Genomic DNA, 12,896 nt, shown 5'->3' on the forward strand with positions numbered 1-12,896 from the left:
AATTTGGGATTTTCTCATGCAGTGAGTCCCAAGATGCTTTTGTTATTTCTCTCGGTCATATACTCATTCTAGAGAACAATCAGGAAATATATATCCTGAATTCACTACACTTCAATGGTAGCAAAATATCCTACATAGATTTAATAATAACCATAACAATAATTCTACTATTCTGAGTAATTCCAGGATATTTCTTTTCCTTTGAGGCATGCATATATTAACATAAATTTGACCATGTGCATATAAGTTTACTACATGTAAACAAGTAGCAAGGTGCAAAAGGTAGTGGACGGTTATTCAAAATATTTTTAGCCTAGCATTTTTCAGGATTATGGTATATGCAAATTTTCAAAATTAATACCAAGTATTCATTCATCCTAAAAATTCATTATGCTAGGAAAAAGAAATATGAGTCTCTCAAGGGTGATAGGTCTAAGGTCTACAGGATTTAAAGAGCCCATATACCACATATACCATGTTTCTAGCGTAACCATTCATAATTTTATTCTTTCAGTTACATGATATATTCATAATGTGTGATAAATAAATGCATTCAAGATAGCATAAAAATATCAGCACACATACGCTATACATAAACAGAAAATAAATATTTTAAACGTATATAATGTCAAGATAGAAACATATTTTTCTTCTAGAAATTCCAAGTTTCCCGAGGACTATTTTCAAAACCAATGCACCCTTTTAAGATGAGAGGGACTACAGGACCTATCTTTCTGAAATTCTTAAATTTTGAGCCTGCTCCAATGCATCTAGCATATAGTGGTCGGAGGTTGTAGGGAACTACAGGTCTGTCAAAAAGATGCAACAATTCAAAAATTTATAGAGCTCGGAAGGAGTCCGAGTTTATAAACGAAATTGCAGATCTCGTTGGATCCCCATCAACTTCAAGCTGATACAACACAGATTCAATCTGATGTCTATTCTAGGTTCAATGCTCATCTGCTGGTGAGGCACATAGCAAGCATGCGAATAAGCCGTCGGCCGTTCTAAGGAGCCTCGCATAGAGGTCGGAAGACAAGAACTACTGGTCGTGGTCCCGGCAGCTTCACGCACCAAATAAGTCATGGGTGACAGTCGACGACGTTCATGTTGTGTGATCGCACTGTCGTTAGCTTCCGTGCCAGCGGCGACCAATTTGGTGATGGAAATAAGGCGTGCGAGTCATTGTACGCATGCAAACCCTGGGGGCGCCCTGACTTCAGGCCACGAGAATACAATATTCTGTACTTGTCGCAATGACTACATGTCAAGTACCAGCAAGCAAAAGGTGTGTCCAAATATGGCACGTGCGAGTGCGACTCGGATTCTTATGCAAAGTCAAGACGATGGAACTTGCTTTATGTGTTCATACGTAGCTGAAACCTGAAAGGCAAGCCAGCGCCAATGCAAGGTCGTCGGATCCGCACTATAACATAACATACTTTTGCCGACACTTTCTATTGTAGGCAAATGGTGCCTTTGTCGACAGATAACCTCTCGCAAAAAGTTTTGCCGACAGTTTAGAAACAATCGTGCTAGAAGCCATGGGCGAAACTTTTGCCGACAGTTAACAGAATCCTCGACACTTTGTGTAGGCAAACGGTCTACCTACGCCGACAGTTGAAACCTTTGCCGACAGTTAAGACCTACGCCGACAGTTAAGACCTACGTTTATAGTTTGTATGTTGGCCAAACCATTTCCAAGGTATTTTACAAACCATACCCTGCCCAAAAAAAAAATTTGTCGGCAAAACTGCATAAATATAATTACAATTAAAATAATTTGATAAATCCACTTTTGCTCGTATAGAAGACATCACATTGAACAAATTCACTTGATTTTTGTATAAATAATATATCAGATCTTCCATACATACACCAACTTGATATATATATATATATATATATATATATATATATATATATATATATATATATATATATATATATATATATATATAGAGCAGGTCAAGTGATGATCATAGTACATAGAGCCATATAGGTCCAAGATATAGATTAGTCAGTTACAGACATGTATAGACATACTACAAGTCTTGTATTAATTGGTTATGACTAAAGCAAGAGTTCATAACCATTTTGGATTAAGCATTTTGAATTCTAGAGTATAACTTCTGCTACATTTGGTGGTACAACGAAAGGAAGCATTTGGAAGTGAGAACTATCATTTGGAATCTACTTCATCTTCGCCATCGGTCAGATGCGCCTTGAGGCTCTGAATCTGAGGTTGGCCATTAACATTCTCCCAGATTGAATCAGTGCTTGGCAACTCGTATCCTTCCGGTCTCAGTGACAGCGCAAACTCTGGTAGATCAGGAACCGATTGAAGTGTGCTGCACCAGGAAAGTAGTGAAATTACCACTAGAGCAAAACAATAAATATGAATGATATAGGTTGTTTATCTATGTTCTTGAGCCTAATTCAAGCAGACTACCATTTCAATTTTCAACATGCTCTGAATATTGTTTTTGGGCAAAAGCAATTAGAATCAACAAACAACAACCTTCCAACTGTAAAATTTGCCATTTCAGATGTAGATGTAGCTATGTTGGAGTAGTAATGTAGTATCAGACCTTGTGACAGGATTAGCCAAAGCAGAAACTCAAGCAAGTCCTTTTGCTGTCTGAAAGTAGGTCATTAGCTGCAGAGAGGCAGCAGACTGCGCTGATATGGTTGGCCGGTTCACCGCCCTTGTCGAGTACGAGGCCATGGTAGCAATATGCTACAGCCTGATGGGCAAGATAATAAATTAACATCAGAAATTCAGTCTTGTGTATCTGAAGGGATTATATATGTTGTGTCTTCAGACAACCTTAGCCTCCATGCATTTCCACTTCAGGAACAGCAGAAGCTTCTTTCCATACGAGTCACTTGTATCGCATCCCAACAGACAATAGTGAGCCTGAGCATAAATAAGTAGCAATATTGTTAGACGCTGAAATAACTGAAGAAAATGTCAATTGTTGGACTGTGTTAAGCAATACTGACCTGAGAAAAATAACTAACTTGCTCATAGGCTAGCCTCCTCTTTACTGACAATGTTGCCTTTTCACATTCAGAAGCCAACACTGTTTTGTGTAGTTGGACAGTACAAGCTAATTACAAATTCAGCACCATAATAAAAAAAATATAAGTATAACAGGTGAACTTACCTGAGCCAATGCCTGAATTGAGATGGCCTCAAGCATACCCTCCTACAAGTAACTAGGAAAACTCTTTGTGCAGTTGAAAGCACAAGGTATAGTAAGCACTTACTTAAAGGAACATTCAGAGGTGATAACTTCAAACTTCTCCTGGCTAATATGCATTAAAGGGTGAGTGCATACTTGACTTGTGCAGGTATTTGAACAAGTAGCTTGAGATGTTAAAAAATCGTCTCACCACACTTGTGCATACTTGCCTAATACTTGACTTGTGCATCAAGTGTGGTGAAATTGACTTGTGGTGACATCTGCATTCCGAAACCAGTATAAAAGAGATGATGCCCGCTTTAAAAGAGATGAAGCAAACGAGTACAAAAAATCATGTAATCTAAAAAGAGGATGAAATGTTCATTGTCCAAGATTGGTGTTTTTCTTAGAACAACCTTTTTTTTGTTCGTCTGGACTGGTGGCATTGTCAGTCTAAAAAGGTCAACCAAATGGCAATGTCAGAAAACCATTCTTGAACATATGAAGTGAAATAGTATTTTACACCCAATGTACAGGTTGTTCATTGTGAACTTTGGTGACTGAATGAGAAGTTGGGAGACTGAACAGGATATAAGGTGGTCTAATCAATTCTTTGATTTATTAGGCTGTTGTAAACTCATAATTCAAACTTGTTTGGTATCGCTAAGCTGAAGAGTCCAGCTATTGAGAATATACAAGCATTCTTTCGAAACAATGCCAGCAGTCAGTTACCAGTACAAGTAAAGTTCAATGTCAAATACATCCTTCAATACAATAAGTTCCGCAGAACGCATGCATATATTCCCCATCTTATCACTGACTAAACTTGATAAGAAAATGGGACAAACTTGGCAATATATACAAACAAATCGCATAGAGAGAAGATACTAGTGTCATCTGCCCATTTAATTTCTGAAAAATTGGATGTAACAGGTGTAGATGCTTATTATGATGAATTGGTATGTGTTTCTTACGATGTTGCCTTATAACAAGCTAATATTGTTCACTTCTTTACCAATTGCAAGGGCAAAAGACAGCAGAAAACATCCCATGTCAATCGGGTTCAGCAAAAACAAGTCCACATGACCACATGTATGTCATTGATGATGTGTGCCTTTAACTTCAGAGGAATGAAGTAGAGGACTGCAATCAATGTATGTGCAGGAAATTTTAACAAGAAAATAATGGGTTTTTTCTATGGATTGCACAAATCTAGATAGGTAACAAATTATATTCTTTATTCAAATAGAGAATAAGCTCATGAAAAGGAGTTTTTCAACTGTCTTGGCACATATATACAGAACAAAAACAACAGTTACTAAAATGAGGACGCAATAAACAAAACAGACCATATATAGAATGATGACTATGTGAGCAGGAAATTACTGATGCAGATTCCACCATTGCCTGATACAGGGAGGCTATGCCGTATAGTTCATAACTAATTCTTTAAAGTTTACTACTAAATTAAATTGTCTCAATAGATATACAAAATAACTAACCACTAAGTATCAAGGTACACTTTCATACAAAATGATACATGGGACTAATTTGGAAAATGCAGTGGAAGGGGCTAGCAACAAGCCAGGACATTGAGGACTCTAGCAAACATATACTGCAGGATAGTGAAATTATTATAGAACAACAGCCAAAGCCAAAGAAGCAAATAAATCAATTGTGATATCAGTGTACTGAAAAAATGAATTGCCAACAACCAAAATATTTGTGAAGATAGTACTGAAACTTCATGATCATATACAATGTCTTAGGAGAACAAACAAAACAAGAGAACTAGAGAACCTAATTACTGGTTGGGCTTGATAAGCACTCCTAAGTCCTATCAGTGTTGGAAATGACTAGTATTTGTGAAGCTTGTTTTGTTTTTCCTGAGACTGTTGACCAGAAGTTTTATATGCATCTAACTACTGATTTCGGCTTGATATGCGCTCCTATCACTATTGGAAACAGAAGGCAGTATCAAAAACTGACATGTGGTAACTACTCCTTGGTGTAACAAGAAATTTACTAAGTGTAACACGAATGTAAAGGGTATAGCAACTAGAATTATCAGGGTGCAGGTAATCCTTTGGGAGCCTATGTTCTACATACATTTCACAGAATCATTTAGCATCGGAGAAATAGAGGCATTCCTTTTATCTTTGAAAAAAAGGGCAGATATCCATTTTACAAAATTAATTGAAACCTGTAGAGCTAAGAAGCGCAAGTTACTGAACCACTAGAGCCTAAGGAAATGAGAGAATGTCGAGCATGGAGTATGGTCCACCTAACTCTTTAAGTTTCCAACACACGTGTACAGCATTATTATTCAATTACTGTGCAATCAGCTTACCAGAATCGACCCTATCAGTGATGTGCTTTCCCTGAGCTGGAATGAAGCCAGATGTATGGAGTGATTTTATACGCCCTTCAAAGATGAGAAATACAGTGCTGTTAGACACACTAGAAAATTAGCGGAACTACCCCCCCCCCCCCCCCCCCCCCCCCCCTCCCTCCTCCTCCTTGTTGTTTCGCACAAAAACAAAAGCACAAAAGAAGAAGGCTGCGATACCCTTGTCATCTGAATCCTGCGCAGCAATTCATCGTTCTGACTCTGAACCAATGTTGAGAACAAGATGATCCGATGACCCCTTCCGCATTGTTCTAGCATGTGCAGCTGTAGAGACAGATGAAACTCATGCCTTGCCCACTGGTCCCTGCAGAGTAGTTGAAACCACCAAATTATAAACATGCTTAATTACATCTGTGCAGAGCTGAGCTAGGATGCAAAGAATAGCTCCTGAGCAACACATTGACAAACTACTAACATCAGAAACACCATAACAAAGACAATGTTCATCATATATGACCAGTGAATATCACAACGAAAGAACAATACATTACTGCAAAACATTATGAATGCCAGTAGCAAATAAATCAATTGTTGGCAAATAAATCAATACATTACTGCAAAACTGGAGCAGTACTTAGCTAAGAATGTAGAGCAAATAAATCAATTGTTGGCAAGCTACAACGTCGTAGGAGGAATATTTAAGGGTCACTTGGCGCAGCATGTAAGCTGAGGTCAACTTCAATATAATGGAAGTGGAATGGTGGAAAACAGTCTCACCATTTATCCTTTTCCTTTTGCTGCGCCCTCTCCGCCCTCTCATCCCCACTTCTACTCTGAGAGAGTAGCTGTGCTAGCCAACGCCGCCCAATCACCTGCACAAAGGGGAAAAGGTGGAGGGAGAGAGGATCTGGGGGAGGAGTTAGGAGACCGAGTAGGAGAGGAACAGGGTGACGTACCGCCAGATTCAGCAGGCGAGGTATGGCGCCACCGCCGTCGGCGATGACGAGGCCACGCATAGGCTTGGTTGGCCGGCCTGCGCTGGTCGTGGCTCGCGATGCATCCGGCGTCATTGAGATGAGGCAGCTAGGGTTTCGTCGACCACAGTAGCACAGGCGGATCGGTGGAAGGAGGCAGCGCCGGGTGGCACCCGCGCCAACAGCCACCGGCGGGCCCAGGCATGTCGCCGAGGAGGGGGCGCTGTTGGCCGTGGCTGGGGCGGCCACCCTCCGCACCGGCGCAACACCCGGCGGGGGCGCCGTCGGCCCACACGGCCACGAGGCGTGAGGAGGGCGTGGAGAAAGAGGAGGAGGAGGAGGAGGAGGAGGAGGAGGAGGAGGGCAGCCGCCGCCGCGTCGAGGGCCGGCGCTGCCGAGGTGCGGTGGCGCTGCCGTGGTCGCGTCGGGAGAGCAGAGGAGGGAGAGAGAGCGGGGTAGGAGTATTTTTACCCAGCGTGGGTACTCCTTGGCCGACACTTGCACAGTTGCCCTGTACAGGCTACGCCGACACTTTCTAAGTCTTCTAATTTTTTCCGACACTTTTCTGCCAGCAGAGAAACGCCGACAGATAATTTGTAGTCCTACAGTCTTATTGCCGACAGATGATTAGACATTAAAACAATATACAATTGCCAACACATAATATGTCGTCCAAACCTGCCTTTTGCCAACACATTAGTGTAGGCAAATGTATGTCATGGTGTAGTGCCGGATGGTATTGACTGCATGTCGAACTCATGACCGGTCCGATTTAATTGTACAGGTGATCAATGATGGACTTTTCAGATACGCATCACGAGAGTGGAGGAAGCTAATACGGTAGCTATATCCATCCGCACTCCATTGACGCACACACAGAATTCATAGACGTACGTATGCATGCTATTTAGCTTTCTTTACTTGCTAACTAATGCAACGAACTAATTGACTTCTAGTCTGTAGTTCAAGTGCTAGTTGCATGTCGAATTCATGTACTCTAGGTCGATCGGGAAAACAGGGTTTCTACCCATGGAGACATCGAGTAGAGATTAATCCAGCTTGATAGCCGGCACAAACAATCTACAAGATGTGTTTCATGATACCAAATTGATCTACTTCACTTGCCACTTAGGGTAGTTTTAGATACATCTGCTTGACGGCGATGATACATGTCGATGAAGTGTAGATTAGTAGCAGGTAGAGGTAGCAGATCCGTTCCGCTAACAACGTCGGGGGGTGTCGACGTCATCGAAGTCGTCGCGACAGGGACGTCAGCATGATCGTCGACGTCGAAGATCGGCGGCGGATTCAACGGCGAGATGTCGACGTAGACCTTATCGTGCTGATAACATATTATAAAACATGTTGCTGGCGGTTAGTGTTGCAGAATCGTATGAAATAGCACACTTATGGATGCGCTCATCTTCCACTACCCAGATCTGAACATCACTGTCGGTTCAAAAACCCACTTCACTACCGGATTTTGAACCGACAGTGGCATACCGACAGTGATGGGGGGTTGACATCACTGCTGGTCCTTAAAAACCGATACTGATCTACAGGAAACAGTGTCGGTTCCTAGCTCCACCTGGCAGTGTTCAGTTGAACAACACTGCCGGTTTGTAGTATAACCGACAGTGACGGTTGCCTCAAGAGTGTCGGTTCTTGGCTCAAGCCAGTAGTGTTGAGCAAGCCTACACTATCGGTTCATGGATCAAACCGGTAGTGTTATAGTAAATATCAGTGTCGGTTCATGGATCAAACCAGCAGTGTTGTCGTAACAATCAGTGTCAGTTCATGGTTCAAGCCGGCAGTGTTGAGCAAGCCAACACTATCGGTTTGTTTCTAACCGGCAGTGATGGTTACGACAACACTGTCGGTTTGTTGCTAACCGGCGGTAATGGCCTATTCGTATTTTATTGTTTTATAATTTATTTTAATTTATATTTTTTCATGAAATTGGGTTTCGCTTTATATACGCTACGTAGACGACAGGTCCATCAATATTAAACATTACAAATGTTACAATTACAATTCAAATGTTCTTATCCACATCTCGATCCCTCAAAATAAAAAAAGAAATGTTCTTGGACTTCACACATGCTTCTTGGACTTCTTACAATAATCTTGTGAGCCGCTTTGGGCCATACTGGTCTTTGCACCTCATGGATTGTGCAATAGAAAATACTCCATCTTTTTCTAATACCTCGGCGAAGATAAATTTTGGAGCTCCGATTGTAGTGCGACGATCTCTATGTCTAACAACCTTTGGTGGTTATATTTCTTGCGCTGTCGTTCAAAAAAGATGATATCCAAAGAGGAACATTAAATTATTTTGTTGAATTATTAACATACATAAATAAAATGGGAATTATACACACCAACTTATTGGCTTTTTCCTATTTCCCGCAGATGTAGCGAAGCATTGCCCACATTACATAAAACCCGCATTCATTGTTTCCCGCCAGCTGTGACAGGTACTTCCCCTCCATTTCGACAACCTTGAATGGGACCGGCGTCCCACCGATATGTCTTCTTTGGATACTAAGCAACATTAAAGGGAGAAACATTAGAAAGCGGTATGTGTAATTAGAAAATAATATGTTATTAGGATCGCTTACTAATTCAGCACTACCACCAGTACATCCAGATGATCAAATGGTTTTTTCTTCGAGTCCCACACCTCGAACAGATTTTTAGCAAGATTGACACAAATGAAGACGAAATGGTTGCTACAATCACATAATCCTAATTATCGAATAATCTTAACGAAAAAAGAAGCATAAAATTAAAAGCCGAGAACACATACTCGCAGTTGTAGGCTAGAAGTATGTGGGTTTTCTTGTTCATCGTGAATTCATCGAAAATAGCAATCAATCTCTGTTTTAGGTCTTCCACGTCACATCCATAGAGGCCTAGACATGTCCTCTCATTGACTCGCAAGGGGTCCAAGAAGCCTATGTAATCCCATTTGCTTTTTAGAATGCAAAATTTTGCTATACACCTACATAAAATCATGAAAAGTGCTCAAAAGTTAACAATTTGTCTCGAGAGAGTAGTTAATTGTAATATCGTGCGTGTAGGGTACTTACATAATCCACAGCGTCAACATTTGAACATCGAGAGAGCGTTTCTGGTATAGCTGAAGCAAGCACTCCCACTTGACATCGAACTTCTCTTCTTCAGGATATTGGAAAACATGTGGCGAACGGATAATAACCTCAAAACCAAAGTCGTCCGTCTCTGTTGCTTGAGCCATGTAATATTCATGCAACTGGCGTATATATGTCATCGAGAACCAAAAGATTGCCCCTTTCATACTTCATTACTGGTGTTGCCGTCCCTTGTACTTCATAATAGATGGTCGCGGCCTCTTCCATGGTTAATCCTGGGTTGTCTGCGACGTACTTCTGTATGTTCCTTAAATCTTTATTGTGTATGTTCACTCTTGAAAGTGAAATACTCTGGGATCTTGACATCCCATATGTAATCCTTCTCGTTTTTGGGACCCTCCACCGATCATTATCTTTCCCAATCCACTTCCTATACTTAATTGGGATGAAGTCCCTAACAAGTAACCCAAGGATAGTCTTGTATTTGGTCAAAGCTATAGGCGTTGAGAGTGGATCCCCAAATTCATCGAACTCAGTAATGTGCCAGTGTGCATTCCTACCAACAGGAATCTTTGACACGCCTCGCTTGGATCTGGCCTTCCTGCTACCCGAACCCTCTGGCTCCTTGGCCGACGGAGGCTCCTGCTAGAGACACCAATTAAGCTATGACCCTCTCAATTGATTAGCGTGTGTGGCTACATAGTGACATGATACCAAAGTTACCTGGCCATCTTGGTCATTTTGACCTAGATCGAGCAGGCCAGACGGGGTCCATGGCTTCTCATTCTCACTGACCTGATTGACACTGTCACCGTTTGTCGGATCATGTGGCTGTCCCATCCCAGCAATATCAGCCGCTTCTTGTTGCTGATCAATTCTTCGGCGACGGGGTAACAGGCAACGATGAGTCATGGCTGTGACACGATCATTGTTAGTTTTGGCCACGGACAACTACTAATAGCATATGTTCATATATATATAATATGTTTAATGCAAAGTCTAATAATAAGTCCACATACAACAAAGTGAAATAATAGCATATGTTCACCTAGAACAAATTCATTGTTTGATTGACCACATACAACAAAGTCCACCTACTCTTCTACGAAACTAAGCCTACATCAACTTCCAAATAAGAAAAGAGATGACCATAGCCATAAATAAAAGCATGACATCTTTCCAAGACCAAGGAGCAATTCTCCTAATCTTCACATCTCCGGCGGGTGGCTTCTCTTCGATCTCCAGTGCCAGTAGATGGCCATGGTTTGCATTCATTGGACCATAGTAGGTCGGTTGCCCATGGTTTGCATGGTAGGCCGGATGACTATAGTAGGCCCTCAAAGCTTCACTTCTGTGTTGTATTTTTGTGCAAATTACCAGAGTAGCGATTGACTTGAGCATAGCAATCTTCCTAGGTTCAATAAATCCTAGGCATGTGACCAACATGCACTACATACCATGCCATGGTTGCCTATATATTTAAGTAAATTAGGCATGTGGTAAGTAGTAATGGTAACTCACTGAACAAGAGTTATTATTCAAGTTATATGGCCAAACTAAATCTATTTAATGTTCTTTATCCTTGACATGATAAAAAATTACCTCAATAATTGGACAGTTTATTATTCGGAGATCAATGTGGTTTAGTAATCATACTTGCTGCTCCTACCGAGCCAATTTTAAAAGTTGTTTTTAACTTTTTTTTCTGGAACAAACATCTATAGATGCCTTTTTTAAGCATGCTATACATTCCATCAAAATAGCATTATTTTTAAAATATACTAAAACTTATACAAGAAATAAATAATTTCTTGTAGTATATATAAGAAAATGTTAGATGAAAGGTAAAAGCAAGACATCTACAACAGAAAGGAAATAGGCAAGTCATTGTAATTAACCAACATGACCAGTCAAATAAAGTAGGACCCTATCAAAACACCAGTTACAAACATATTTCAAGGACCATATCAAGGTCAGATCCTAGCTAGGGATTCAATAAACCTAAGGATTGTAAAATTAATTAAGATGAGATTGTAGATAACACCAGAACTAGACTAGCTATTACAAAGTGAGATTAGATTGTAGATGGTAGTGAACCTGTTTTATCTGACTATGGACTAGCTATTATAAAGTGAGATTGTCTCAAAAAATAGAGGTGATTTTAATAGCCTGCAGACATGAGGAATAAAAAATGTGTTTGGATTAGTGACATTGCATAGCCTACAATGGATAGAGTTTCATACATTCTTCATCTTTAAAACTATTTAAAAAAATTAAGTCCATTTCTTGTTCCTCCAAAAATAATAAAAAAGTATACAGGACAACTTACTTCCTCATATTGTTTGTCAATGTAAAGTCCATTTCAGCTACTATTGGGAACACAACAACCGTGGGGTATTTCATCTAACACTTAGCAGGCAGTGAGCCACACACTCACCGTGGGGGTGGGAAAGCAGCTGTCCGCGCGTGCTCCTAAAGGCCTCGACGGTGCTCCGGCGTCAGGCGATGGACGGTGTGGGGAGTGCTCCGGCATGGGGCGGTGCATGGGCATCGGCGTCAAAGAAGAGGAGCGCGGGGCTAGGAATGGTGGTGCAGGGGGCGGTGGACGGGTGCTCCGGCGTGGGGAGGTGCACGGGCCTCGGTGTCAAAGAAGAGGAGCGCGTGGTTGGAAACGGCGACGCGAGGGGCGCTGGACGGGTGCTCTGGTGTGGGGCGGTGCACGGGCATCGGTGTCGAAGAAGAGGAGCGCGGGGCTAGGAATGGTTGGCGTGGGGTTGAAATTTGGATAATTTCAACCCACGGTAGGCTTTTATACCAGACCTCATCACTGCCGGTTCTAATTAGAAACCGACAGTGATGGGGGTACATCACTGCCGGTTGTAAGTAGAAACCGACAGTGATGGGGTACATCACTGCCGGGCCAATCTTTAAACCGACAGTGATTGCCGTGTAGTGGTCACAGCATAAGTAACTTATCTTTTCCACTTCTTTCGAATTCCTCCTACTGGCTCAACGGTTAACACCCCGCAACTTAGCCCCCGATACCCGCGTTCGAATCTAGGGTGGCCCAAATTTTTTTGTTTAATTTTATAATTTATTAAGCGGTCTAAAGGTCAAAAAGATAAAATAAATAAACCTTAGCACACATCCTATACTAGCGCAACAGTTAAGTGTCTGAACTCTATAGCCCGAGACCCGAGCTCAAACCCGAGGGCTGGTAATTTTTTTTAATTTTTTATATATCATTGCCGGTTTTCAAAATAAACCGACA

The 12,896-nt window shown here is 41.4% G+C and overlaps 1 protein-coding gene across 1 annotated transcript; it reads right to left on the reverse strand.

Moving 5' to 3' along the window:
- Positions 1-2,182: 2,182 nt before the first annotated feature.
- On the reverse strand, positions 2,183-3,206 carry LOC136480227 (uncharacterized). The gene is made up of 6 exons (XM_066477835.1): positions 3,171-3,206; positions 3,007-3,063; positions 2,831-2,920; positions 2,679-2,747; positions 2,522-2,637; positions 2,183-2,351 (listed from the first exon to the last, which is right to left on the reverse strand). The coding sequence occupies exons 1-6, from the start codon at positions 3,204-3,206 to the stop codon at positions 2,183-2,185; spliced, it is 537 nt and encodes a 178-aa protein (XP_066333932.1).
- Between the last annotated feature and the right edge of the window lie 9,690 nt (positions 3,207-12,896).

Source organism: Miscanthus floridulus, chromosome 9 (assembly GCF_019320115.1).
Source record: "Miscanthus floridulus cultivar M001 chromosome 9, ASM1932011v1, whole genome shotgun sequence".
In the NCBI taxonomy this organism is placed as follows: Eukaryota; Viridiplantae; Streptophyta; class Magnoliopsida; order Poales; family Poaceae; genus Miscanthus; species Miscanthus floridulus.

Coding starts and splice junctions, on each gene's coding strand:
- LOC136480227 (XM_066477835.1), bottom strand. CDS start 3,206: ATGCTTGAGGCCATCTCAATTCAGGCATTGGCTCAG. Junction 2,748..2,830: donor GGAAATGCATGGAGGCTAAG/GTTGTCTGAAGA, acceptor CTTGCCCATCAG/GCTGTAGCATATTGCTACCA. Junction 2,638..2,678: donor CGGCCAACCATATCAGCGCA/GTCTGCTGCCTC, acceptor ACTTTCAGACAG/CAAAAGGACTTGCTTGAGTT.